At 46.0% G+C, this 26,667-nt stretch overlaps 1 protein-coding gene across 2 annotated transcripts in view; it reads left to right on the plus strand.

Annotated features, from left to right (window-relative positions):
• The window catches only part of NUSAP1 (nucleolar and spindle associated protein 1), a 40,151-nt gene that overhangs the window by 10,384 nt on the left and 3,100 nt on the right, over positions 1 to 26,667 (plus strand). The window contains exons 4-11 of one of the 2 annotated variants that reach the window (XM_075927138.1): positions 6,940 to 7,108; positions 11,821 to 11,919; positions 12,991 to 13,103; positions 17,414 to 17,479; positions 20,552 to 20,739; positions 21,115 to 21,299; positions 23,150 to 23,263; positions 25,919 to 26,030. In XM_075927138.1, the coding sequence (XP_075783253.1) occupies positions 6,940 to 7,108; positions 11,821 to 11,919; positions 12,991 to 13,103; positions 17,414 to 17,479; positions 20,552 to 20,739; positions 21,115 to 21,299; positions 23,150 to 23,263; positions 25,919 to 26,030 (1,046 nt within the window). The remainder of the gene's footprint in view (positions 1 to 6,939; positions 7,109 to 11,820; positions 11,920 to 12,990; positions 13,104 to 17,413; positions 17,480 to 20,551; positions 20,740 to 21,114; positions 21,300 to 23,149; positions 23,264 to 25,918; positions 26,031 to 26,667) is intronic. The other variant, XM_075927140.1, reaches the window with a different exon arrangement.

Genomic DNA, 26,667 nt, shown 5'->3' on the forward strand with positions numbered 1-26,667 from the left:
AACGTGGCCTGCCCAGCGTGTCTGAGCTTTCATCAGCAGGGTGTAAACTGACGGCAGACCTGCTCTAGAAAGGACTTCTGTGTCTGGCACCTTATCCTGCCACCGGATCCTCAGAAGTCTGCGGAGGCAAATCGTGTGGAAGTGGTTCAGTTGCCTAGCGTGCCTCCTGTATACAGTCCAAGTCTCACTGGCGTACATCAGGGTAGTTAACACTACTGCTCGATAGACTTTAAGCTTTGTAGCAAGGCTTATTCCACGGCGGTCCCACACTTTGGTCAACAGTCTGCCGAACGCAGAGCTTGCCTTGGCGACTCTGCAGTTGACCTCGATGTCAATTGTCACTGAGCGGGAGAGGGTGCTGCCAAGATATGTAAATTGGTCCACTGCTTGCAGCTTTTGTCCCTTCACTGTGATGGTGGGCACTTGATGCTGAGCTTTTGGAGCTGGCTGGTGCATCACTTCGGTTTTCTTTGTGTTGATGAGAAGGCCGAAGTTGTCGCATGCTGCTGCAAATTTGTCCATGCTGGCTTGCATTTCCTGCTCTGATCCAGCATTCAGGGCGCAGTCATCAGCAAAAAGGAGATCTCGTAACACAGTCTCTTTTATCTTGGTGACAGCCTGGAGTCTTCGCAGGTTAAACAATTTCCCATCGGTCCTGTATCTCAGTCTGATTCCCAAGGAACTGTTCTGAAAGGCGTCTGACAGCATGGCTGAAAACATTATGCTGAACAGGGTCGGTGCCAGCACACACCCTTGCTTGACGCCGTTTGTGACGGGAAAGGCCTCTGAAGCTTCTCCATCATCCAAAACACGAGCCGTCATGCCGTCGTGGAACTGACGTACCATCAAGATGAATCTGTCAGGGCACCCAAACTTCGACATGATGCGCCACAGACCTTCGCGACTGACAGTGTCAAAAGCCTTGGTGAGATCCACGAAGGTGGTGTACAGTTCACGATTCTGCTCTTGACACTTCTCTTGAAGCTGTCGGGCTGCGAAGATCATATCCACCGTGCCACGCTCTTTGCGGAAGCCGCACTGTGTCTCGGGTAATAAACCCTGTTCCAGGTGGTCAATCAGACGATTCAGCAACACTCGTGCAAGGATCTTACCTGCGACGGAAAGCAGTGATATTCCTCTATGATTATCGCAAACTTGTCGATTTCCTTTCCTCTTGTAGAGGTGTACGATAGACGCGTCTTTCAGTTCCTGAGGAATAGATCCTTGATTCCAGAAGGACTGGAACAGCTGAGTGAGTTTGTCGACAAGCACTGCACCACCACCCTTATAGACTTCCGCTGGAATCGCATCAGATCCTGGGGCCTTGCCACTGGACAGCTGGCTGATGGCCTGTAAGGTTTCAGTCTCTGATGGTGAGACATCCAGGCTGTGGTTGATATCCGCCTGGGGCATTCTATCAATCGCCTCGTTATTGATGGAAGATGGGCGGTTCAGTACGGATTGGAAGTGCTCAGCCCAACGCTGTAAAATCAGAGCCTTCTCAGTAATGAGAGTTGCACCATCTGAGTCCAGTAGAGGGGAACTCCCTGAGGGCTGAGGTCCATACAAGGATCTAAGGGCTTCGTAGAACCGTTTGGCATCGTTTCTATCAGAAAACTTCTGGATTTCATCTGCTTTGGCACTCAACCAGGAGTCCTGCATCTTACGAAGCTTGTTCTGTACGATCCTGCGAATGTTGTTGAAGGCATTTTTCTTAGGTGTTGACGATGGGTCATTCTGGTGAGCACGGTGAAGGCGATGCTTTTCAGCAAGTATGGCCTTGATCTCTTCATCGTTTTCATCAAACCAGTCCTGCTGTTTCCTGTGTGAGGGTCCAAGAACCTTTAGTGCAGAAGAGTGCACAATATCCCGGAAGCGTTCCCAGTCCTTCTCAGCATTTTCCTCTAATTGCAGCTCTAAAAGTTGGTTGCCAAGATCTTCTGCTAGTAAAGTTGCTGTGTTGGGGTTCCTCAGTCTACTGACATTGATCTTTTTCATCACAGCTTTGTTTCCCTGCGGACGTCTCTTTGGCTTGATGCGAAAGCTTAATTTGGAGATGATAAGTCTGTGGTCAGTCCAACAGTCAGCACTCGGCATGGCCTTGGTCACCCTTACATCCTGTCTGTCTTTCTTCCGCACAATGACATAACCAATGAGATGCCAGTGCTTAGAGCGTGGGTGCATCCAGGACGTCTTTTTGCGAGTGGGCAGGCGGAAGATGGTATTGGTGATGATCAAATCATGAGCCGCACATGTCTTCAGTAATAGTAGGCCATTGCTGTTACATTTACCGATTCCATTTTTTCCAATGACGCCATCCCAGGCAGTGTGATCAGATCCTACTCTCGCGTTGAAATCGCCAAGTAGAATCAGCCTGTCAGTGCGCTTCACGGATGAGAGTAGGGCATCGAGATCTTCATAAAACTTGTCCTTTACTTCATCCGGATTCGTCATTGTGGGCGCGTAAGCGCTGATCAGTGTGGCTTGCTTTCCTCTCGGTAGTGGAAGATGCAGTGTCATGAGTCGGTCATTCACGCCCTTGGGAAGACTGGCAAGTTTGCGGACAAGATGATTCTTAACCGCAAAGCCAACTCCAGATTCACGACGTTCGTCACTGCTGTGTCCACGCCAGAAGAATGTGTAACCACCTCCTGTTTCCATGAGCTGACCTTCATTTGCTAGACGAGTTTCACACAGTGCCGCAATATCGATGTTAAATCTTGTGAGCTCTCTGGCGACCAGGGCTGTTCTTCTTTCTGGGTGGTCTGCTGAAGGGTTGTCCTGAAGCGTGCGTACGTTCCATGTGCCAATAGTGAGTGGTGTCACCTTGCATTTTGTTCGAAATTTTATTGTTCGACCGCATGAGATGGGATCCCCTCCAGCCGCGGTAAGCTGGCCAGGGTTCTGTGAAGCAAACAATGTTTAGGGCACCTTTTCTAGCCCCTTCCTCTTACTACGGAGGTGAGCAGTGCAATCCTAAAGAGGGCTGCTCAGTCACTCAGGTAGACGCCGAATCCAGCTGTTGCTTCCACCAGCAAGAAGACGACCATTAGACCTGAGCCGCCTGTGTGCTGGTCCGCGGCTACAGCTCCCAGTGTATCCACACCTGCTGCTTTGTCGCTCGCCCGTCGCCACAGGACTTAGGAGATGTCGAGATGTCAAGACTTGCGCGTGAATTGGATTAAAGTGAGGGAGAGGTGCGCATAGTCAGCCTCACTCTCTCTTCCCAGATTCCATCTTACTCCAATGGCAGGACTAAAGTCGAGACGGTTGGAGATGGGCTGGGCGCAGTGGTTGACCAGGGCATCTTTCATGTCTTGCCGTGCTCTTAGCGTACCACATCGCTTGCAGAAACCACCTTCATGACCGTTGGTCCTATTCTAGTAGGTCTCATCCGCTCGATCCGCCGGAGTCTGTCTTCACATGCTCGGGATAGACAAGTCCCTATCTCACCGAAGGTCGATGACCCGACGGCTACTCTCAACCTGGTTTAGCCAGCCTGTCGAAGCTGTTGCCCGGGATGTGGCCGCTGCACATGCTACAGCTACTAGGAGCCACAGGTGAGAGTTGAGTGACAAGTGGGGACCAAAGGTGGACGAGCTGCCCTAAAAGGACACGACATGCCCGTACATCAGAGGTGCTACCCCTCCCTGAACACCCCATACACCCCTGAGTTGGGATAACCACCCCTTTGAAGAGCAATGCAGAGACTGAACCACATCAGCTCTGGGAGGATGCAGTTATAGGGCACGGCACCTGGGAAACCAGCCCTCAAAAGGAATCAAAACCCCAAATTCATCTGTCTCTGAGTAAAAGTTTTACACAAAGAAAGCTCATGAGGTTGTTCACCCTCTTTATTAATGAGAGAGAGAAAGAGAGAAGAGATGCATACTTATTGTCCCCCACTCTCTTCCAAGGTAACAACTATTTACACTGGGCCTGATGGTAAACAAAGAGTTTTTATTAAGTACAAACAGTAGGATTTAAGTGACTCAGACAAATCAAAGTAAGTTACTAAAAATGAAAAGACACAACTAGTTCTAATTCACTTAAAAAAAAACTTATTGAAAGCAGAGTCTGACCTTGTTTTAAATCTTCAAGACAGAGGCAAACTCACTTGGGTTTCCCAGCCCTCTTTAGAGTTCTCTTTGTGTGCTAGTGTACCAGGCTGGTTTGGAGAACAGCCTGGTACACTAGCACACAAAGAGAACTCTAAAGAGGGCTGGGAAACCCAAGACACAGACCTGATAAGTTTCACTTTCTTAAATAGTCTTCACCCCAGGACGGGAATCTTTTGTTCTACATTTCCCCCATCCATGGAAAACTACCTGGGTCAATGTCTTACTAATCCAATCACCTTTGGACTTACAGGACAAACCAGGCCTTTTACAAATTAAGTTGATTTACCCAGTTGTTAAGCCTTGGGAGTGCGGGGCATCTGTTAGTAATGAAATAGCCATTTTTTCCATATAATTTAAAATTGCTAAAAGCGGCTTACATTTGAAGAAATGTTGTTTAGACTCTTTTCATTCACATTTTTTGGTTGTTCTTCATAGCTTCAGATTTCTTCAGCATAGATTGACAAAGCATGATTTTTTATAAGAAGTGTTCTCTCTTAAAATGGTCATCACCTTTTCTCCACCATTGTTCTGAATAGGATTTAAACCAAACTGCCATCAAAGAAAGATGATGGTCCCCCTCCTGACAGTTTTTTAAAAATTATAATTTTTGAAATGTTGTAGAGGAAACAACCAATTTTCTGCTTGTATTTGTGCAATGTGAAGCAGAACTGAACACGCTATTCCGGGTCCAGTTGCTTCAAGGCTACAGAAACATCACTATTTCTTAATCAGGTCTGCTGATGTTGAATTTCTCCTCCTCACTTACTCTGGCAGAATGACAGCTAATGACCATCAATAATTTTCCTTATCTGCTATATTTGTTAAAATATTTTCCTTCATGTTTTCTCTCTACCGATAACAGTTCCTGTATTCTCCTCTCCCATATGTGTATTGCAACATTTTTGAGTATTTCAGTTAGTGGATCTCTATGCTGTACCAAATACATCCAGTACAGCACTGGTGTCAGGAATGTTGAGCATTTATCCAATTAAATTATATTTAATTCCATTCTCCTGCCATATTCCTTATCTCTGCTGGCTCCCTTTCATGAAAAGGGAGTCTTTGCAAGATGGAGAACTTTGCTTGCCCTAACTCTTTTATAAACAGTCCATCTAATTAAAATAACATGTTTTAAGAATCTTTTCCTAGTGTTCCAGGGACATTGTGTAATTACTAGGATAAGTAGGTGATGTCACACTTCATCCTAAACATACACTGAGTATTGGTCAGTTTGGAAAAATAAATGTTTTCAGTTAAATCACACTAGTTTCTGAAATTCTAACTAGGTTATATACAATTAGCATAAGAACTAAAAGAGAACACTTCTTCAGTTGGATTGATTTATGCATTTAACATTTGGTGTTTGAAATATTTCACTTTTCCTTGTCTTTTGTGTAAGTTTTTCCCTGTGGGTTGGCATGTGAGACTTTATTTAAAAAAAAAAAAAAGGGAGGGGGGGGTGCAGAAGGAGAGGTGTGTGTGTGTGTGTGTGTGTGTGTGTGTGTTTGCTATACTAATCTGTCACTTTACATATTAGGCTAAACTAAAAGCTTTTGTCAGTATAACAGTGATGTGAGACTTTAGCATCTGACACATCCACATAATCTGCTTCTGTGGGCACATGGAATATTGATAGACCAGCAGCTTTCAAACTGTGGGTTGGTACCCTATTTTAATGGGGTCACCAGGGCTGGTGTTCGACTTTCCAGGGTCCAGGTAGAAACCCAAGCCCCACTGCCAGGAGCCAAAGCCTGATCCCACTCAACGGCTTCTGTGGTAGAACTCAGATTAGACCCCACCCCTCTTTGGCTGAAGTTCTTTGGTTTTGGCTGAAGTTCTTTGGTTTTGATGCCTTTTGGGTGACTGGACTTAGGCAGGCTTACACTCTGGTCCTCCCTGCTGGCTTATATAGTAACTTTTGTTGTCGGGGAGAATTACAATGCAGTGAAGTTTGAGAACTGCTGTGATAGACGATTGCATCAGTAAGTGGCATATGTATCTATGTTCTGGTTCACAGGGTAGGTTTGCAGTGATATTTGGAATTAGTGAGGAGTGGAAACTTCCAGTGCTGGCTATGCAGATACAGAATTAGATGTAATTTTTTTTTACCTGGTTTAAAAGGCCCAAGACACAGGCCTTAAAACTATATAAAGAGTCAGCCTGCTCTGACTCATGGAGAGACTCACTCTAGAACAGAGAACTGACAAACGTATAGCTTACCAAAATCTCATGCAGATGCACATTGATTGTTGCGGTTTTTTTCCCTCTGTAATGGCTTTGACCTAAATAAATGTACTGTGCTTTGTGAAAGCTGGTTGGTCACCTTACCTATCATTATTCCTGAGAGCAGAACTGTGAATGTTGAACTAAAGACAATTGCTGGAACAACCACAGTGAATTAGAAGGTAATTGCACCCCTAAAACTCTGAGCTGGAGGGAAGAGGAAGAATAGGTTCCTAGCTTAACACCTTAAGGGGATGCTTTTGAAGAGCCTACAAGTGGAAAAAGTGCAGGTAAACCCAGAATTATGACAACAAAAATGTCAATGTATTTTTGTTTATAAGGATGTGGGACTGCAACATACCAATAAAACTCCTGGAGTAGATGCAGCTAGTGACAACAAAGTGACTTTGTCAGTGGTGCATATTTTGCTTGGCAAATATAAGCTATCAGAAAAAACCACTTCTTCACTGGTATAAATGGGGTCTACTCTACTAGGGTTTAATGGTTTAGCTATACTGGCAAACCTTTCCTACCGTAGATCTTGTCCTAAAGAAGGGGCAGAACATCCTGAACAAAAAACATCTTTGTACTCCAGAATTTTTCAGAAATAACAGAAATTGCTATACCCCAGGATGGAGACCGCAAGAGCCTGAAAGAATGCCAAAATGAGGAACCTCTAGATAAGAACCAAGCACCTGACAACCTAGCAATGCATCACATGCAAAGGGAGAAGATGGTTTCTGCTAAAAGAAATGGAGTTCAAAGTAAGTGGAAACTGAAAGAAGCTCTTAGTTTGAGTTCTTACAGTACTTCAAAACAGTATACAAATCAAAATTTCTATGTCCACAAAAATATTGTGGAATGTCCTAATGGTCTAATGATCCAATACCCAGATTGTTGTCCCATGAAGGTGATATGCAAAGAACCTATTAACATTGGGCCTGAGAATATCTCTATGAATTGCAAAGAGGACTTGAAAGTTGGAGAAGGTGGGGGGTTCTGCTTCAGTTTTTTTCTTGGGAATGTCAAGAAATGTCTTCCATAGTTTGGGTGAAGGCCTTATTGGAGAAAGCAGGGGTCTGAGCATGCCCTTACACTAACTTAAGTATCAAATTTTTAGCAAAGGTATCCATTTCCCAAAATTACTTCATGGCGAAACTTAAAGCAACTGAAAGGTGAGCAGTTGAAAATGGAGGGGATTTTGAGTCACTGTTCAAAGTGTTTTGTTTTAACTATAAATCCAGTCACCGTAGCATTTCAGGGTAGGGATGTAAGCGACTAGTCAACTAACCGATAATCATAAGCTTATCGGATAGTCAAGTAGTCACTCAAATAGTCGCTCCCCCCCCCCCCCCCCTTGCTGCCTCTGTCAGAGAGGTAGCAAGGGGGAAGCAGAAGCTGTGCTGGAGGGAGCTGGTTTAAAATCAGATTTCCTGTTGTTGTCTCCTTCTCTCTCCCCCCATCCCCACCCCATGAAGATGGTGCTGAGGGAAGGGGGATGGCAGAGGCATCCCTACTGCTGCACCTCTCCTTTTGAAACTTCAAAATGAGAGGCAAGGAGCAGGGACTCACTGTGCCTCTTCCTGTGGGCAGCTCTTGTACGTTTTTAAAGCGAGAGGCGCAGTGAGATAATCATGTGGTCAACGGAAATTCCATCCACTACTCAATGAGCTGTTTAATCAAAATTTAACATGTCTACCCTGAAATAGAGAAGTCTTGAATTTCTTATGTGGAAAAACCAGCTGAATATTTAAAAATCCTTTCACGCCGCCTTTATCGTTTTTTAAACAACGGGATGTACAGTCCCTCCTTTTTTTGTCAGCTTTAAATTCTGTGCCTCTTGGATTATCACAGAGGTGGTACTCTGTTTCTGAGGAAAAAGGCGTGGAAGACTACTTAAAGTGGTGTTTCACTGGCCTCTGCTTGCAGACAACTCAAGTTTCCAAGATCTGGAGTTAGTATAAGTTTATATGCAGACTAAGAGAAAAAAATATTGTTGGGCAGCTTAGTCCACAAACAAAAACCTATCCAGGCAAGTGAAACTTCTTCCCTGCCTGCTGAATTTGATGCAATACTGAAAATCAGAATTTGTGTTTCTCACATTTGTGTATGTCTAAATCTAAATGCAGTTGACCTAAAGAGGAGGAAGGGGAAAACCAAATAAACATGTCTGTCTGGTCGGGGTTCATTAAGCCAGGGGTTCTCATCAGGGAACCTGAGGGGGGCAGCTAGCATCTTTCGGGGGTCCATCAAAATAAGAGAGCAGGGCTGGCATTAGACTTGCTGGGGCTCAGGGCAGAAAGCCCAAGTCTTGCCACTCAGTGCTAAATCCTGAGCCCTGGTGCCCAGGGTTCAATCTAGTGCCTGAGCAATTTAGCTTTATGTAGGTACCTGTGATTTGGGGGGGCCCCAAGCCAATGCCCTGCTTACTACCCTCTAATGCTAGCCCTGACTCTTATTCTACGGAATATGGAGAAAAACAATTATTGCTGCACAGGTGGGAATTTTTAATAGAATAGTAGGGAACCAAAGAAATAAAAAGGTTGAGAACCTCTGTACTAATCCACATACAATGCCATGCTCTGCTCCAGGTAGGTGGCACGCTAGTGTGCACAGTCCCTGAGTTGCAGCATAACTGCTGTTCGATACAACATACAAGAAAACGCCAGTGGATCTAACAAAGTGTGTTTTACCCACGAAATGCCCAAATAAATCTGTTTTAGTCACCTTAAGGCGCCATGTCGTTTATACAAGAAAACTGTTATGGGAAGCCAACAATCCACAGATCAAATAGGGATGTAAAAAGGTTAACTGGTAAGTATTAATTTTACCAGGTAACCTGCCTTAACTATTAACCCCGATCAAAATATTTTTTGTTTAAATTGGTTAACTTTTTAAAATGGTTTTTACATCCCTAAAGTCAGATAACTGTGTGTATTTGGTGTGAGTGTTTTTCAAGCAACACGCAATATATAGTAACCTTCTGTTAGACCCAGCAAGTTGTGCTTTGAGATTGAGAAACAGCTGCACTATCCCACTCAAACCATGATTGTAGTTCTTGTTTGAAGTTTCATGAGCAACTCTTGCTGCTTTCTGTTCGAGCATTGGTTCCTTCTGGTGACACAAGTGTTCTGTAACAAGCCTACTCCAAAATGTACACTGATGGGTTAAAATAAATTGCTAATTTTCCACCCTCTGATCCCATTGTGATGGTGGGGTTTCCCAAACAGCTTGCGGTTATTCTATACCGGGGTGGCCAACCCATGGCTCACAAACTGAAAAATAATTGCATCTCCTGAAGGAACTGGAACAGAACCCAGAACCACTCAGGTCAGCTGCTCTCATGGCCAGGCCACTGAGCCACATGTGTACTCACAGCCCGTGCCATTCCACTGAAAGCCCCCAGCGCACTACAAGCGCGTCTCAAGGCTGGCCGCTCAGCGCATGTGCCCCAGCGCCTGGAGGGAGACGTGTGGCTGTAGTGGTGGCTCCGCCTCCGGAACCTGAGAATTAGGTTTGAACAGAGGGGAGGGGGATTGGTATAGAGGGGAGCTGGTATAGACGGGACCTGGCTTGCAAGGGGCGGGGGAGATGCCTGGCTCTGGGAGAGGGGAGGGGGATTGGATTGGGGGGTGCCTGGGGATGGGGAGGGGAAGAGCAGCCAGCCTGCTTCCTGAGACCCAGGATCCCCAGATACTGGCCCCAGCTGTCTGTCCCCTTCTGGCCAGACCCCAGCCCCCCATGAATACCCCGCCCCAGCACCCTGCCCCCAACAGTACAATTGGGGCCTCTGGGAAGAGATGAGAGGTGCAAGCTCTGGGAGGGAATTTGGGTGCAGGAGGAAGTAGAGAAGAGGATGCTGGCTCAGGGAGGGGGATCTAGGCTGGAGAGTGTTGCAGTCAGGTGGAAGGTTGGGGTGCTGAGCAAGCCGCAGGCTTGCAGCTGTGAGGGTGCAGGAGTTTGGGCTGGGGTGCATGAGAGGCTCCGGGCAGGGAGGCTGGGAGTGTGATGGGCTCAGGACACAGATTTGCAGTGTGTGGATGGTGAAGGAGTGTTGTGACAGAAGACTGGGGATGTGGGGGTGCAGGAGTTTGGGGATGTGAGAGGCTCAGGACAGGGGGTTCCAGGGTATGATAGGCTCAGGATTGGAGTCCGAAGGGTGCAGGAGTGTTATGATGCTGTGGCCAAATGGGGGCTTGGCCCCAATTGGGGGCTTGTTGGCCAGGCTTCATTTTTAAATAAAATATTATGTCAAAATACAAAATGTTTCAGCATTGTCTTTATGAGAGGGGAGGAGAACCTGTTTGGAGTCAGGGGTCACTGACCCACAGAAAAGTCAGTCGGGGTCATACAAGTGAGATGTGTAAAAAAACAACTGCTCCAAAACCCCACAAGCCTCACTAATGTGGCCCCAACTGTGCTGGTGGGGTCGGGACAGGGTGCTGGGGCAGGGTACTCATGGGGGGGTCTGGCCAGGAGGAGGGGGACAGACAGCTGGGGCCAGTACCTGGGTCTCAGGAAGCACGCTGGCTGTTCTTCCCCTCCCCTCTTCTCCCCCAGGCACTCCCCCTCTCTCCCCCCGCTCTAACCTAATCCCCCTCCCCTTCCCCAGAGCCAGGCATGCACGCACTTCACTCACCCAATCCCTTTCCCCAGAGCCAGGCAGCCTAACCCAATCCCTCTCCCTTCCCCCAGAGCCAGGCACACATACCCCCCCCAACCCAATCACCCCCCATCCCCTCCCAGAGCCAGGCACCGGCTCCCCCTCTATACCAATCTCCCTCCCACCCTCTAATCTAATTCTCGGGTCCCAGAGGCAGAGCCGCCAATACAGCCACACGCGTCTTCCTCCAGATGCTGGGGTGCATTTGAGCAGCTGGTATGTCATGCGTATCCCTCCCCTTCTCCAAAGCCAGACATCTCTCCTCCCTGTTCTAACCCAATTCCCCTCCCCGACTAACCTTATGCCTGGGTCCCGGAGCTGCTGCTGCACCCAGAGCCACTGCCTGCGCTCAGCAGCCAGCTGCTAGCACATGCAGGCTGGAACGGTGTGTGCGACTCAGCCTGCACATGCAGGGTATGACATAGTGCACTGGGGGCCATGAGCGGGGGGGGGGGACGACACGACGGACCATGAGCATGCATGTGGCTCACAGCAGCCTGGCCATGAGTGCGGTTGACCTGAGCGGTTCCGGTGTCTATCAGGAGCCAGAATTTTTTTTTTTCTTGAGGTTCGCAAGCCTTGAGTTGGCCACCCCTGTTCTATATCTTTAATGTGGAAGCCTTTGAAAGACTCTAAACCTGAGACTTCACAATTCCATTTTTATTTTTCATTCTAGAACCCCAACTTAAAGGGAGTGGGTACTCACCTGGCACAAACTTTGAGTTTCATGAAGCAAAAAAATAGCTTATTTTTAGTGGCATTAAGCTAACCTTCCAGTAGTTCTAACAGTTTTCTCTAATTTGATTTTACCAGACGACGCTCCCCGAATCCTTCCTCAAACTGGGAAAATCCCTCAGTATGTAGAGAATCTGTCTAAAACTGGAAAAACACGAATAAAACCTATTACACCAAGTAAGTTATTTGCTGTCCCTGAAAAAGGTTTTTTAATCTCTGAAAGGAGACTTCCCTGTTTAAATGAATACAATCTTTGTTTAAAAATGGTATTTGAAATAGGGATATAAAATCCCATTTAATTGGTTAACTGGTTAAATGTGGCATTTAATGTTTAACAAACTACAAGTGTGCACTCTAGGGGTCACCTAGAGCAGCCTTTTGCCTAGGGTGGGTGGGGAGCTGCTCCTGCCCCTATTAGTTAATCAGTATTGCATACCCTTCTGAAAGTACTTTGCAGCCAATTGCACAGTGAGATAACTACAATGCACTGCTCCATGTGGCATTGCAAGAGCCGCTAATGTTACAAGGAGCACAGCATGGACATACAACAGCAGTTTCCCTGTAGCATTCTGTCAGCAGTGCTTGTAACTGCCATTTCTTTTCACCTACCAGTGTAGACATAGGTTGAGCCATTGGCCTAAGGCTATTGTGTAATCTGGATCACAATGGGGTACACTACCTGTATGGCCCTGAGACTGTCACATGGCTCACAGCTGTGTGCTAATTGTGGCCTACTTGTGGCTCAGTTTGAGAACTACTGGCTTAGACACACCGGGACACAGTTAAGCTGCAAGGTCTAGTGTAGACCTGGCCTAACTAAAGATACGCAACTCCAGCTATGTAGAATTTGTAGCTGGAGTCATCTTACCTTAAGACGCTAAGTTTAGCAGCGTCCCCACAGCAGGAGGCCGATGGGAGCAAACTCTCCTGTTGGCTTCCCTTATTCCTTGCAAGAGCAGGAGTACCGGATGCCATCGGGGGCACCCTCTAAGTTTGGTTAAGCGAGTCTTAAATAGACTTGCTGATTCAAACTCTGGAAGCTTGATTGTGGCAGTGTCTGTATCTTCTGCAGAGTGGAGACATGGCCTCTCTCTCTCTCAAAAAAAAAAGGTACTTATGGGGAAGGAAGAGAGAAAAATCTATCCTCTAATGACAACTGTTCCAGATGTGTTCCATTATCTGATCATTTACACTTACCTATAAATGCCTAATACTTGATTTCTCATTCATATTATTGTAACTTTGAAGATTTCAAGAAACTACATGAAGCTCACTTCAAGAAAATGGAGTCTATTGATGCCTACATTGAAAGGAAAAACAAACTAATTGAAAATGTCAGCAACTCTATCAATGAGGTCAAGGTAGGAATCAACAGAGGATCATATCCTTCTAAAATGTAGGGAGTGCTCTTTATTGCACTGTCTCCTCGCAGTCCTTCAGTGTGAGTTCTGCATTTACCCGTGTGGCTAAAGAACCATTTCTGCTGTGTACAGTAAACTTCCGATAATCCGGCACCTTTAGGACCCAGGAGGTGCCGGATTATCAGATATGCTGGACTATCAGAAGGGGGGGGGGGGCTATGAGGGGTCTGGAGAGGGGTGGGAGGGGATGCCACCCCAGATCCCTCATAGCCCCCCCCCCCCCCTTATGATAGTCCGGCTCTGCCCCAGCTGTCCCTGATTCAGCTGCTGCTGGTCAGTTTCAGCAGCAGCTGAATGGGGGAAGCCTGTCCGGCTGCCCCAGCACTTCCGGGTTCCTGATGGTGCCGGACCATCAGGAGTCCCGGAGCATTGGATGCCGGACTAATGGAGTTTTACTGTAGTTGACTGGTTGGGGGCCAATATAATTTTAACAATCCCAATATTCCATAGACTGTGGGGTTATAAGTTCATCTGGAGTATTCTGACTGTCCCTCCAGGGCTATGTCTCCACTACAGAGTGGGTTGTGTGTGGTGTCATGCTCCCCCCCAAGCCATTTTTTCCAAAAGCTCGCGAACCATCCGCATCTCAAGCACATTGTTTAAACAAAAAAAAAAAAAATCAAAAGAACGGGGGTGTGGTTTTTTTTTTGTTTTTTTTTTGCATAAGTATTCCTCATTCTGAGAGAGAATGCCTTTTTGCAAAAGAGCTCTTTCACATAAAGGGGTATGTGGACGGGGAAGAAGGTTTTTTTTGCACAAAAGGAGGGAAAAGCACAGGTGCCCTGGTGGCCTTATGTGCATAGCTCTAAAGAGCGTCCATACAGAATGGATGCCCTTTTGCAAAAGCGCATCGCTTTTTCGATGAGCTTTTGCAGTGTGGATGTGCTCTTACGCAAGAAGTTTTTGTGGAAGATCACTTCTGATAAAAGCTTCTTGCACAAGAAGCCTGCAGTCTAGATGCCTATGCCTCTTTCTGCCTGCCACAGAACTAACCGTTCTCTGACTCAGAATCATAGAATCCTAGGGCTGGAAGAGACCTCAGGAGATCATTGAGTCCAGCCCCCTGCCCAAAGCAGGGACAATCCCAACTAAATCATCCCAGCTGGGATGATTTAGTTGAGATTGGCCCTGCTTTGTAAAAATAAAAGTATTTATGTTGTTCACAATAGTTCTTAAAAGGTAGTCTCTTAATTACTTTTCTGGGATAGTTAGACAAAAAAGCCAAACTTCTGAATTTTGTCTGGGTTGCCATGGAACTTGAGCATGTTAGATGTTGTTTCGGTGGCTGTCTTGACCTGTTACATTTTCCACTTTGGCCGGGCCTTAAGTATATTTTTTACATATCTTCTTGGGGAAAGGCATTCAATTAATCTTCAAATGACCTGGCATGTATATGGTTCTTGATGACCCTTGATTGCTGTCAAATCCTGTGTTCTAAACAAGAACATACGGGAATTCTGAAATAATGGCACTTTTCTTCAAGTGCTTATTCACGTATATTCCAGTTAGGTGAGTTCACATACATGGTGGCTGAAATTCTTTTCCATAGCATCTGGAGGGTTGATCTAGGTAGCTCCTACTGAAGTCATGCCTTCATGGTGCCCAATATAGAGCCCTTGCGAACTACCCCCTCTCAGTAGTTTCTTACTGCCAGTGACAGTGTGGTGGAATGTCCTATAGTTCTTGGCTTTGCGAGTGCACCATCTCATCTAGTTAGCCAGTGAATATAGCTTCCATAATAGTAGTTAATTTTCAAGTTCATCTTAGTAGAACCCCCCGAGTCACAGCATGCCACTGTCTGTAGGGCTCAAATACTGTGTTGTTGACATGAAGTGCATGCCGATGAACGACCTTCACTCCGACTGCCTAAGACTGGATATGGGTCACCCATGAGATCATTGGCACATTTGCTGTGAATTCCACCCCAGAATTTAAGGACCAGGAATAGCGGCTGAAGATGCTCCTTATGGCGGCAGCTCTGCACCCATAGTCAGACCTGAGACCAGGAGACCTGGAATCAATACCGTCTCATCTGCACAGAGCACCTTGGGTGCCAAAAAGGGACTCCTTTCGGCACTAACATGGGTCTACCAGAAGAGTGCCTGAGACACTAATCTCATTTGCTAGTGCCTCAGAAGAGGAAGAAGCCAGAGAGCTGGACTTCCTCAAAGTCAAAGGATGTGAAACCCCGGGAGGGCCACATCTCAAAATCTTCCCAGAGGCATGCATCAACTCTTACCCATGAAGAGAAGTTGAATCTGCATCCACAATGCTCCCTGCACCTATTGGATCAGCATCTGCTGCTCCCTTCAACACTGGAGGCCTTTGTGGCAGCTAAAACCCTTATACAACTTATGGCACTGTTCTCTCCCCCGAGAGAAGTCTCTGGTGCCAGTGGCATCTGTGCCCACAGGTGCAGTCAAGAGGGAATCCAGCTATGATGTCAAGGCTTTTCCTCTCACCAAGTCTGGGGCAGCATCCTGCTCAGACAGAGCCCAGCTGATTGCCAAGCCCCTAGTCCAGAGAAAAGTGATAAGGAATCCTGCAACAATGAGTCTGGTAGGAAGTAGCCCAGGGCATGGAGTTACCCTCCCTGAGAGCTTGGTGTATTTCTGATAGATTCCCCATTGAGCTAGTGGTGGACCACTCCACCACTGATCGGGCCCTGGTCTGGGACCCAGTGGAGAGGATGGGTCCAGGTTTCCCTGCCTCCACCATTAACCCCACGGGAGGTCACTAATTGTTGCCACTGATTCTGGCTGCTAGACAACGCTGCCCTAAGGGTAGGGTGTGGTGTTCCTGACTCTGGTTGCTAGGCTTGACTGCCTCAGAGACATAAGAACGGCCGTACTGGGTCAGACCAAAGGTCCATCTAGCCCAGTATCCTGTGTGCCGACAGTGGCCAGCACCAAGTGCCCCAGAGAGGGTGGACCGAAGACAATGATCAAGTGATTTGTCTCCTGCAATCCCTCTCCAGCCTCTGACAAACAGAGGCCAAGGACACCATTTTATCCCCTGACTAATAGCCTTTTATGAATCTAACCTCCATGAAATTATCTAGACAAGATGTGGTTATTGGCCCTGGGCCATTGGAGCTGATGCGCACGCGCGCACACACACACGCGCACACACACACACACTGGGTGGAGCACCCATTGAGATGCTTAAAACCCTACCCTTGAGGGTGACGGGCATGCCCACCCTATGACACTCCTATAAGTTGGCTTTCTTAGTTTCCATAACTTTGGTCAGGAGAGGACCTTCTGTTCAGACACTTAACTTCAAAATAACCCTACCCGGTGTTCTTTAAGAACAAACTCTAGCTCAGGCCTCACCTAGTTTCACTCACTCTTCAAAAGTAGAGTCACAGTTTCACCTGAAGCAGGATGTTTTCTTGTCAGTGTTTTATCCTAAGCCACATTCTTCTGCCAAGGAGCAGAAATTGCACTCCCATGATGTCCATAGAGCACTGGCCACCGAGCACTGGCCACCTATATCAAGAGAACTAAACCGTTTCATAAACCTGTCAAGCTATTTGTGGCAGTTGCAGATAGCATGAAGTGCCCGCCAGTGTCTGTCGAATGCATCTCATCATGGATTATGTCCTGTATCCAATAGTGCTACAGGTTAGCAGGAGTTCTAGCATCTCCAGTCACAGCACTTTCCACCAGAGGGCAAGGTTTTCCCACAGCATTTCTAGCTCCACTCCCCACTCTCACAAAATCTAGAGCAGCAATGCGGTCCTCTATCTATACCTTTGCCTCACATTACACAGCTACATAGCAGGCCAGAGAGGATGTGGCCATTGGACAAGCTGTGTTACAATCAGTGATTGATTCAGTCCCACCTCCTAACCTTCTGCTACTGAATCACCTTAGATATGATCGTATCTATTCCAAAACCCACCCTCTTTCCCCACTGTCAAAGTAGCCATTAAGAAGGAACTGAGGGGATGGCAGGGATCTATATTAAGTACCATGAATACATGACTCCAGGGGGCCCATGAACTAAACCTACAAGCACTGGTACAGGAAAATCTGGGCATATGCGCGCGCACACACGCCTACTTGGAATAGACCTAAACAACATGTCTAACCTTTAAGACTGTATATGACTATCTTTTTCCAGATGTAACACACATGTGCATGTGCCAAGAATTTTACAGCAATGTAAAGGCAATTGAAATTTATTCTGAAAGTTATGGCAAGTGTGCGGATGAGTATTTGACACCCTACATTTTATTTTGGCAGATGTTGGCTAAAAAAGCTAACCATCCAAAGATATGTGAGAGAGGAACTCCACACAGCAATTTTAAGGTGAGGAGTTTTCTTCCCCCAGATATAATCTTGTCTGGTTACAAGGGAAATCTTTTTTGGAATATTTCTTTGTGATTTCTCATATCCATTCCAATAGGTGCGTGCGGGCCTTGCATGCATGATGGTTGGAGATAATTTCTCCAACAATATCCATTGCATCAGATTTGGAGCCCTCTGGCATGGTGCCTTCAAGGTGCAGCATAGAGGACACTGCCAAATCCTCCACCCCCTGCCCCATCTTTTCAATTTCTTCTCCCCATCAGTGACTGTCAGCTTCTTTGTGCTCTTGCTCTGCAAGCATGATCTTGGTATTCAATATTTCCTTATTCTAAAAACCAAGAATGGGCTCAGGCCCATTCTGGATCTGTGGAACTTCACTTTTATCAAGAGGTTCAAGTTTTGGATGACCTCCCTACTCACCACCTTACCCTTCCTGGATCTAGGGGATTGGTATGCCACCCTTGACTTGAAAGACACATACTTTCCATGTTTCTATTTTCCCAGCCATCATAAGTATTTTCAGTTTTGTGGCCAGCGACTGCCATTATTAGCTTAAATGCTCACTTTCTGCCTTTCTCTACAGCCCTCCTTTCCCCCAAGTAGTCACACAATGCATAGCGATTGTAGTGGCCTTCTTCCAGAAGGGCCAGGTGCATACCACCTATACTGAGAGGAGATGGTCCTCACTAATGCAATGTGAGCCACAATCTTCACCAGTGTAGGCTTCCTCTTAAATGAGTAACTATCCTTTGAGTTGGGAGCAGGATGGGCTTAATCAGGGAACTGCAGGCAATGTGCCTTGCAGGCCAGGCGTTCCAGACCCAGCTGCAGGGTCAGTGTGTTGGTTCTGACAGATAACACCACAAAAAATAGGGTGGTGCTCACTCCTCTCCTTTGTGTCAAAGCCCTTCTCCTGTAGGACTTCTGCATATTTTATTGCAGCCACCTGCTTGCTTCATACTTACTGGGGGTGCAAAACAATCTGGACCGCCTCAGTTGTTTGTTCAGCACCCACAAATGGTTGCTCAAGGCAGACATCGCCTTGCCCACCTTCCACAAGTGGGGCCTTCCACAGGTGTATGTCTCTGCAACCGGAAGTGCTGCCTATTCTGCTCCTTCCAAAATCACAACCAGGGATCCTTAATGGATGCATTTCACCAGTCCTGGTCAAGCTGCCTTCTACCCCCGCCTTCCGTTCCCTCTCATACACAAGGTTCTCCTCAAGGTCCAGCCAGACAAGGCGTCCCTCATCCTGGTAGTCTTGGCAAGGCCCAGACAGCACTGGTTTACTACACTACTGAAGCTGTTAGTGGACAGGCTGCTGTCATTGTCTGTGTGGATGCTCCATAGTTGACCCAATTTGATCAGCAGTGCCCAAATACAGTCCATGAAGTCCTTCTGGGTAGCCTTTAGCCCTTTAGCTGGACAACATACCTGGCTAAGTGGAAGTGCTTCTCCATCTGGGCTGCTCAACAGGGAGTTCACCCTATGCAACAAACCCCTATTCCTATCACTCTGGATTGCCTCCTGTATCTAAAGCAGGAGTGGGGAACATTTTTTTGGGGAGGAGAGAGGGTTGGGGGCTGCTGATCCACAGAAAACTCAGTTGGAGGCCATATACAAACGAGAAGCAAAAAAAACCACATGCTCACTGATGTGTCCCCTGACAAGGAGAGAGATACTCCCCACATTCCACTCACATGCCAGAGGCTAGGGGGCCCAGGCTAGTAGCTTGTGTGCTGCAGCTCTGTGGGGAGTAGTGGGAGGGCTGTAGTGCTAGCATGGGCTCCCCAATGCAGGAGGGGAGCCTCAAGCCTCAGGGGCTGGATCCAGGCAAGCCTTAGGTTCCCCACCCCGATCTAAAGCATCAGGGCCTGGCCATCTCATTCATTGGGGTCCACCTACTAGTCATCTCCACATTTCACCCAGGGGAGGGGGATAAATCTGTCTTTGGAGACCCTCTGGTGGAGCAGTTCCTCAAAAGTCTAGACAGACTCTACCTTGGGTCAAAAACCCGGTTCTTTCTAAGCTTATGGGTCTCACATTTGAGCCCCTAGTGACTTACCTTTTGCCCTACCTCCAGGAAGATGGGGTACGTCTAGACTACATGCCTCTGTCGCCAGAGGCATGTAGATTAGGCTACCCGACATAGTAAAATGAAGCGGCGATTTAAATAATCGACGCTTCATTTAAATTTACATGGCTGCCGCGCTGAGCCGACAAACAGCTGATCAGCTGTTTGTCGGCTCAGCGCGATAGTCTGGACGCGCGGGTGTCGACATCAAAGGTATTTGTCGACCACCCAGGTATGCCTCCTGGGATGAAGTATACCTGGGTGGTCGACAAACAGCTGATTAGCTGTTTGTCGACTCAGCACGGCAGCCATGAAATTTAAATGAAGCAGCGATTATTTAAATCGCCGCTTCATTTTACTATGTCGGGTAGCCTAATCTACATGCCTCTGGCGACAGAGGCATGTAGTCTAGACGTACCCATGATCTTCCTGGTGTCTAACCTCTGCTCGGCGACTCTGAGCACCAAGCCCTCACCTCAGAATCACCATACAGTGTCATTAAAAAAGACCATGTGAAACTATGCCCTCGCCCAGTGCTCCTGGCTAAGATGATCTTGTCCAGAGGAATAACTCCTTTTTGTGCTACAGCTCTTGCATGAAAAGGCAGGTGTAGATGCTCTGGATGGGGTTTCTTGTGCAAAAACCCTGTCAAGAGATGATCTCGTCTTCCTGGATGTTAGGTGTGCCCTGGCATTTCATAAGTCAATACAACTCTCTATTGCAATAGCAAAAAGAATGAATAGCCTCCTCATTTTGGCCCAATGTCTTCTATCATGGATCTTGTCCTGCATCAGAGTCTATGACCTGGCCAAAGTCTAGGCACAAGCTTCCTCATCAGCATTCTTCATGCAGGTCCTGTCCAGGACATCGGTTAGGCAGCCACATATTCACACTTTCATGTCGCACTAGATGACTATGCCAGCACAATCAAGGAAGTAATGTTTTTCCAAATGCTAAAACCTCCATAGAATGTGCTAAACTATTGTTTGTGTTCCTAGAAACGCTCTACTGGCAGTGCATTTTTATTCAGTCCACATCTCCAAAGAGGAAGATTCTCTAATAGCGGTACCCCAGGCAACCCACGGTGCTCTCCGCGCATCTCAGTAGGCACTGTAAATCGGAGTATTTTGTCTCGGAAGTCTTCATTCAATCCCTCCATTCTCTCAACAACCAAAATGAATGTCAGGTAATGAGGATGCACCAAAAATATTAGTCCAGTATTTGGAATAATAAACAAACAACCCAGACTGGTCACTTACTTTGATTTATCCTTCTACATTTACTGCTCCAAAAGTGAACTAAGTCGTGCAATTTAAAAATTGAAAATTAAGTGGCAATAAAAACCTGATTCTTGTATTGGTTATTGATAGCACTTGATGCAGATTCAAATTCTTATTGCATATTCATGACAAGGAGTGTGCCAAAGGATCATGTATTACAGCATCTTATGTTTTTTCCTCTGGTAGAGTTGAGAAACTTAATCCGGTTGAAATGTTTAATGAGCACCTGTTAATGCAGGAAGATTCAGATCTCTCTTCTAATGAAAAATACTTCCTTTCAGATTCTCAGAAGCTACAAAAGATAATGAACACAAACGCTCCCTTACCAAGACTCCATCTAGAAAGTCACCATTCTTGGAGATCTGTACACCTGATATCCAGAAAAGTGGCAAACTTACAACTAGAAAGAGCATGAAGGGAAGTACCACAAACAATGAGCTGACTAAACCAAAGACCAGCCCTAATGGTAATCATCTGAGAAACATTTATGCTAAATTTATATAGTATTTGGAAACAAACTTTAATGCTTTTTAGCAAAGGGCAAGGTGAAATATCTCATTTCCCATAAGTGGAATGATTATTTAAAGGACTGTGATAATTTGTTTTTACGTGTATTTTCTTTCAGTTCTTTGACCTGAGAAGGTGAGATGATTAAAGTCTGGATAATATTAGGCAAGAAACTATATCCAGTTTAGCTTTTTTGTGTTTGTGATTGAGCAGTTTGTGTATTGTGTTGGCACATAAAACTACCCCAAAAAAGCACTACTGCAGACTTGGTACTAGAATACTCCAGAAGAGGTTTAAGTGTCCTTTGCATAAAAGCTCCCTGGATCACCAAACAACGGATGTAATGGAATAGGAAATATCAAACTTGCTCTGTAGAAGTGGCTTATCTTGTAGAATATGACGCATAAATTACCACTCAATATGTACCCATACAATTGTATAGAAGTCCTACTTCTAATAATAACACTAAGAATTTGTATCCTGCGAGTACTAAAGTTGAAAGAAGGAAGAAAGCATTGGGCAGCATGTGACGATTATGTCCTAAAGTAAAAAATAAATGAACTAAAAAATCAACTCTGAGCAAGAAAGTTAGTTTTAGAACTGTTTGAATGATTTCCTTTATTATCAATAGTTGCATTTAACCCTGTTCTTGAACATTTTCTGCAAGTGTTAAGTGTTTATCAGGGATGCTTTACTCCTTTTATGTAGACCAGCTGTTATGTTTATAAAAGAAAGATTGTATGAGATGTTTGAGCAAGGACCTCAGTCTATCCTACATCATGTCCTATTTGGCATTTTTGACCTTTATGTCAAAGACCCTATAATAGCACAGTCATTTATGCTAATCAGTACAGTATCTATTTGTTTTCTATTAAAACATGAGATCAAGACAGTCTTTAACTGCTAGGGAACTGGTTTGTTTTGTTTTGTTTTGTTTTGGTTTTTTTGTTTTTTTTTAAATCAAGACTTAGATTCTGGCGTAAACTATATAGCATCTTACGAATAGGTCATGATTCTGTAGCAAACGACATGACTGTGTAGATTTGCATTATATATGTCTCAACTTTTACTTGTACTAACAGTGTGCTCAGTGGCATGGAAGAACTTAACAGCCATCCAGTATCCTCTGTCTCAGTGTGGACCCCATGCTAGACCAGGGGTTGGCAAGATGCAGCCCATGGGCTGGATGTGGCCTGTCAAGCCACCAGGTCCGGTCCACGGCTGCCTCACCAGGACCCTTAGGCACAGAGTAGACTCTATGCTGGGGTGGAGGGTAGGTTTGTGCACTGCCCTCACCCCCAGCAAAATCTCTCAGTTCCCATTGTCCAGTTTCCAGTTAGTAGGAGCTGAAAAATATTTTGCTGGGACTGGCAGTGTGCGGAGCCTCTTCCTCCTGCTCCCTGGGCTGGAGCAGAGCCACATGAAGTAGCCAGCTCCTTTTTTTAACCCAACCTGAACTGCAGCAAACAGTCTGCCTCAAGTTCCCATAGGGCTGCTGGCTGGGAGCCACCTAGGTAAATGCCTCCCAGCTAGAGCTTGCCTCTGGCACTACTTCTTCTCCGCCCTCCCCCCCCCCCTTTTTTTTTTTTAAACTACCTGCCCTACATCACCACCCAAACTCTCTGTACCCCCTCTCCCCATCTCCTCCAGGTCACCACTCTTTCCCAGACTCTGCATCCCCTTGTACATCAATCTCCCAGACCAGAATCTTCTCCAATACCTATACCCCCTCCTAGATCCTGCACCCCAAGCTCCTGCCCCAGATCATAACCTACTCCTTCACCTTTTTTTTTTTTTTTTTTTTTTAAGCTGTTACACCATTCAAGTTTGCAGCTCAGCCTGCAGAACCCACAAGTACCAAGAAGCCAACATTTGATCTGAAAGCAAGTCTGTCAAGGCCACTTGGATATCAGCCACACAGAGGTACTGTGACTTTGTGCTGTTTCTATGCGGGGGGGAGGGACAAGTACTGAACTCATGAAAGAGGGCAGTCTTAATTATGTGCAGCAACAAAACAGTTCTGTCACACACTGTACATCAGTGGTCTCCAACCATTTAAGGTTGCCGGGCGCCAGGGGGCGTGGCCGTTCGGGCACCGGGGGCGGGGACACTTGCGCACCCGGGGCCGGCGCGTTCCCAAGCGCCGCGCGCCCAGAGCGCGGGTGGCCAATCCGCAGCGCTCCCGGGGCCGGCGCTCACCGTGCGCCATGTGCCCGGGGCCAGGCCAGCCCCAAGCACTTGGCGGGCGCATACAAATGCCCCCGCGGGCGCCATGGCGCCCACGGGCACCGTGTTGGGGACCACGGCTCTACATAGAGGTGCAACCTGCAGTGACAGTCTGTACTCTGAAATTAAGCCATACAAAGTGTATTTTCTAGCAGAAAGGGTTTTGCTAAAGTAATCTGGGCCTTTAACAACTGGGCTGGTTCTGTTTGCTGTGAAAAAAATTTGTTTCACTAAGTTGCATTCAGAAGACTGCCCTCTGCTCTGCTGGGCAACCCTTGTTATATGGCCTCACTAGCCCTTATTGGCTGCCCCAAAAAACACCTCCTGATTGGCTGTCTCAGTAAGCCCTTTTCCTATAGGTTGAAGTTCTGCATAGCCTCTCTGAGGTCTGTTTTAACTCTCCTGTTACTTACTCCCCACAGGCAGGGTCCCAACGGGGGGGCTTTCTGTTGGTAGGTAGGGGCAGAAGCTTTTGCATGATCCTTCTGTTACTCCAAAGCTCACTTAACATAGTGGGTTTGTTTTGTGTTTTATCCAGTTAGCCCAACAGAGGGGGTGGAAGGAGAGCTTCCACCCAAGTTTTCTGTAAACTGTAGCCATGCAGCTAGCTAGCAAGGACTGTGCAGGTGGGAAGAGGTGTCCCTCCTGCAGCTCAGCTCCACTGGAGCTGCCATGGTGCAGCCAGGGAGAGGGAACCCAACCTACCTCAGCCCTGCTGTGGAACTGGGACCCTTCCACAGATTCTCCAAAGGGTTTTATGGTAATATGGACAATCACATTCTTGTGCTGCTGTCCAGGTGTGCTTGATATGCTGAGATTTCCTGAGGATGGGAAATGCAGTGTCTGTTTCAAACACACTGGGAGAAGATGTTAGGAAGGGACAGTAAAGTAACCCAATCAAAGGCACTTCCCTGGCCAGGCACTGAGCTACTGTGGTGCGAGAGCTGGGGAGAGCCATCTCTCTCTGGGGCAGCCTGCACCCCAGGCCTCCACTCCCTCCCAAAGCCCTTGGCCACATCACTTTTATTTTGGAGCATGTACAGTAATTCCTCATTTAACACTATAGATGAGTTTCTGAAAGTTTGTGCTAAGCAAAAATGTGCTATGCGGGATCAATTTTCCCATTTAAAATAATGGAAAAGGTGGGGGTTGCGTTTCAGGTGGTGGTGGCAAAGTCAATTTTTTGTTGGTGTTGGGTCATTAATGTCAGCGTTAGATATCTAGCAACACAAGTTGCTGCAGTTTGTAAAAACACGAGTGAGCAGAGGAACACTGTGACCACGTGTATTCATCCGCTTGTGTATTACCACTGTTTTCACCAACTTCTACCGCTGCGCAAAGTAGTCCGCCACTTGATTATTTTCGTGTTATTTTGGGGACGATCATGTTGTTCGAAAAACAGTCCCTAAAAAAAATCATGCTATTGCAAAAACATGTTAAGCGTGTATGTGTTAAACGAGTCATTACTGTCATTTGAGCTTCCCTCTCATTTGTGATTATTTTATTGCTGGCTATTTCCCAGTTTTACTGGATCACTGTCCACCAAATGCCTGAGGCGGAAAGGTAACTGTTTATGTAATGACTTGTTGTTTTCCTTCTATGAAGTGGGCACACAATGTTCTGAGAGCCTGACCATAGCATTATGTAACTGCCATTAAACTTGAATTGGAGGGGAATATTTGTCCTTCCCCTCTTTTATCATTCCTGCAGAGAAAAATGGAGAAATCTTGGTGTTCTTTCATGCTAAAATCGTGCTGTGAGCACTTCTTGAAATGAATGAGGTAGATGAGAGTATCCTGTGTGGCATAGTTAATCTTTTTAAAATGGTGATTAATTGCAATGTTTAGATATTCTCAGTTTTGGCAGATAGCAACAGTCTTCTGAACATCTCCACCTGCAGGTACTGTTGTGAAGTTACAGAAGTTTTAAAAAAAATGCACCTGGAGTACAAAGAGGAATATCCCAGTTGAAATCTCACTGAGCACTAGTGCCTACTTTGTAGAAGGAAAACCTGAGTGGGGAAGTAAATGTAATCTGTTCCTTATTTTGAGTGTTGTACAAGAAGCATGAAGTGCAGCTCTTGAGAGATTCCTGAAATTACACATAGGTTTTGGAACATGGAAGAAGCAGAGAAGTTGGACTGTGATGTATGTGTGCACTTCAGCATGTTAAATAACAGACTAGTATACAGATTGATCTAATTGACTAGAGTGTTTGTGCTTGATCTTAGATTAAATTAGGCAGCTTGTTATCTGTAGAATTGAGAATCAGAATGTCAGTATTAGCACTATAAATGCATACCATTACTAAATTTTAATAACTAGCTTCTGTTTTTTGTTTGTTGCAATGTAGGAAGACTGAAACCTTGGGGTGACACAAAAGAAAACACTGTCCTGAATAAATCAATTAATAATAGCGTCTCTTCACACACAAAAGATTACAAACAGCCACGTCTCCAGACCAGGTCAGTACAAGGCTGTTATAGGTGATATTTTAACATTAGAACTCTGTAGGAGAGCATTATGATTGAAATGTGTAACAAGATAATGCTTTTCAGTAAATTCTATATACAAGGCAACAGTGCAGGTGACAGTCTTGCTATGTAGTGACAGAAAATAGAATCACAGAACTGGATAGAACCTCAAGAGATTATATCAGGTCCAGTTCTCTGCATTCCGGGCAGTATCAAGCACCACTTAGACCACCCCGACAGGTGTTTTTGTCTATCCTGCATTTAAATATTTCCAATGATGTTCATTCTACAATGTAGGCAATTTATTCCAGTACCCTGACAGGGAGTTTTTCCTAATGTCCACCCTAAACCTTCCTTGCTGCAAATTAAGCCCATTCTTTCTTCTTCTATCAGAGGTTAAGAAGAATAATTTTTCTCCCTCTCCTTTGTGGCAACCTTTTTAAGTATGTCCCCTCTGTTATCTTTTCTAGACTATACGAAACCAGTATTTTTCTTCCCTCACAAGCTGTTTTTCTAGGCCTTTTAATAGCTATTGCTATTCTCTGGAGTTTTTCCAATTTGTCCATCTTTCCAGAAATGTGGCACCCAGAACAGGACAACACTCTTGTTGAGGCCTAGTCAACACAGT

This window comes from Pelodiscus sinensis, chromosome 4 (assembly GCF_049634645.1).
Source record: "Pelodiscus sinensis isolate JC-2024 chromosome 4, ASM4963464v1, whole genome shotgun sequence".
Taxonomy (NCBI): domain Eukaryota; kingdom Metazoa; phylum Chordata; order Testudines; family Trionychidae; genus Pelodiscus; species Pelodiscus sinensis.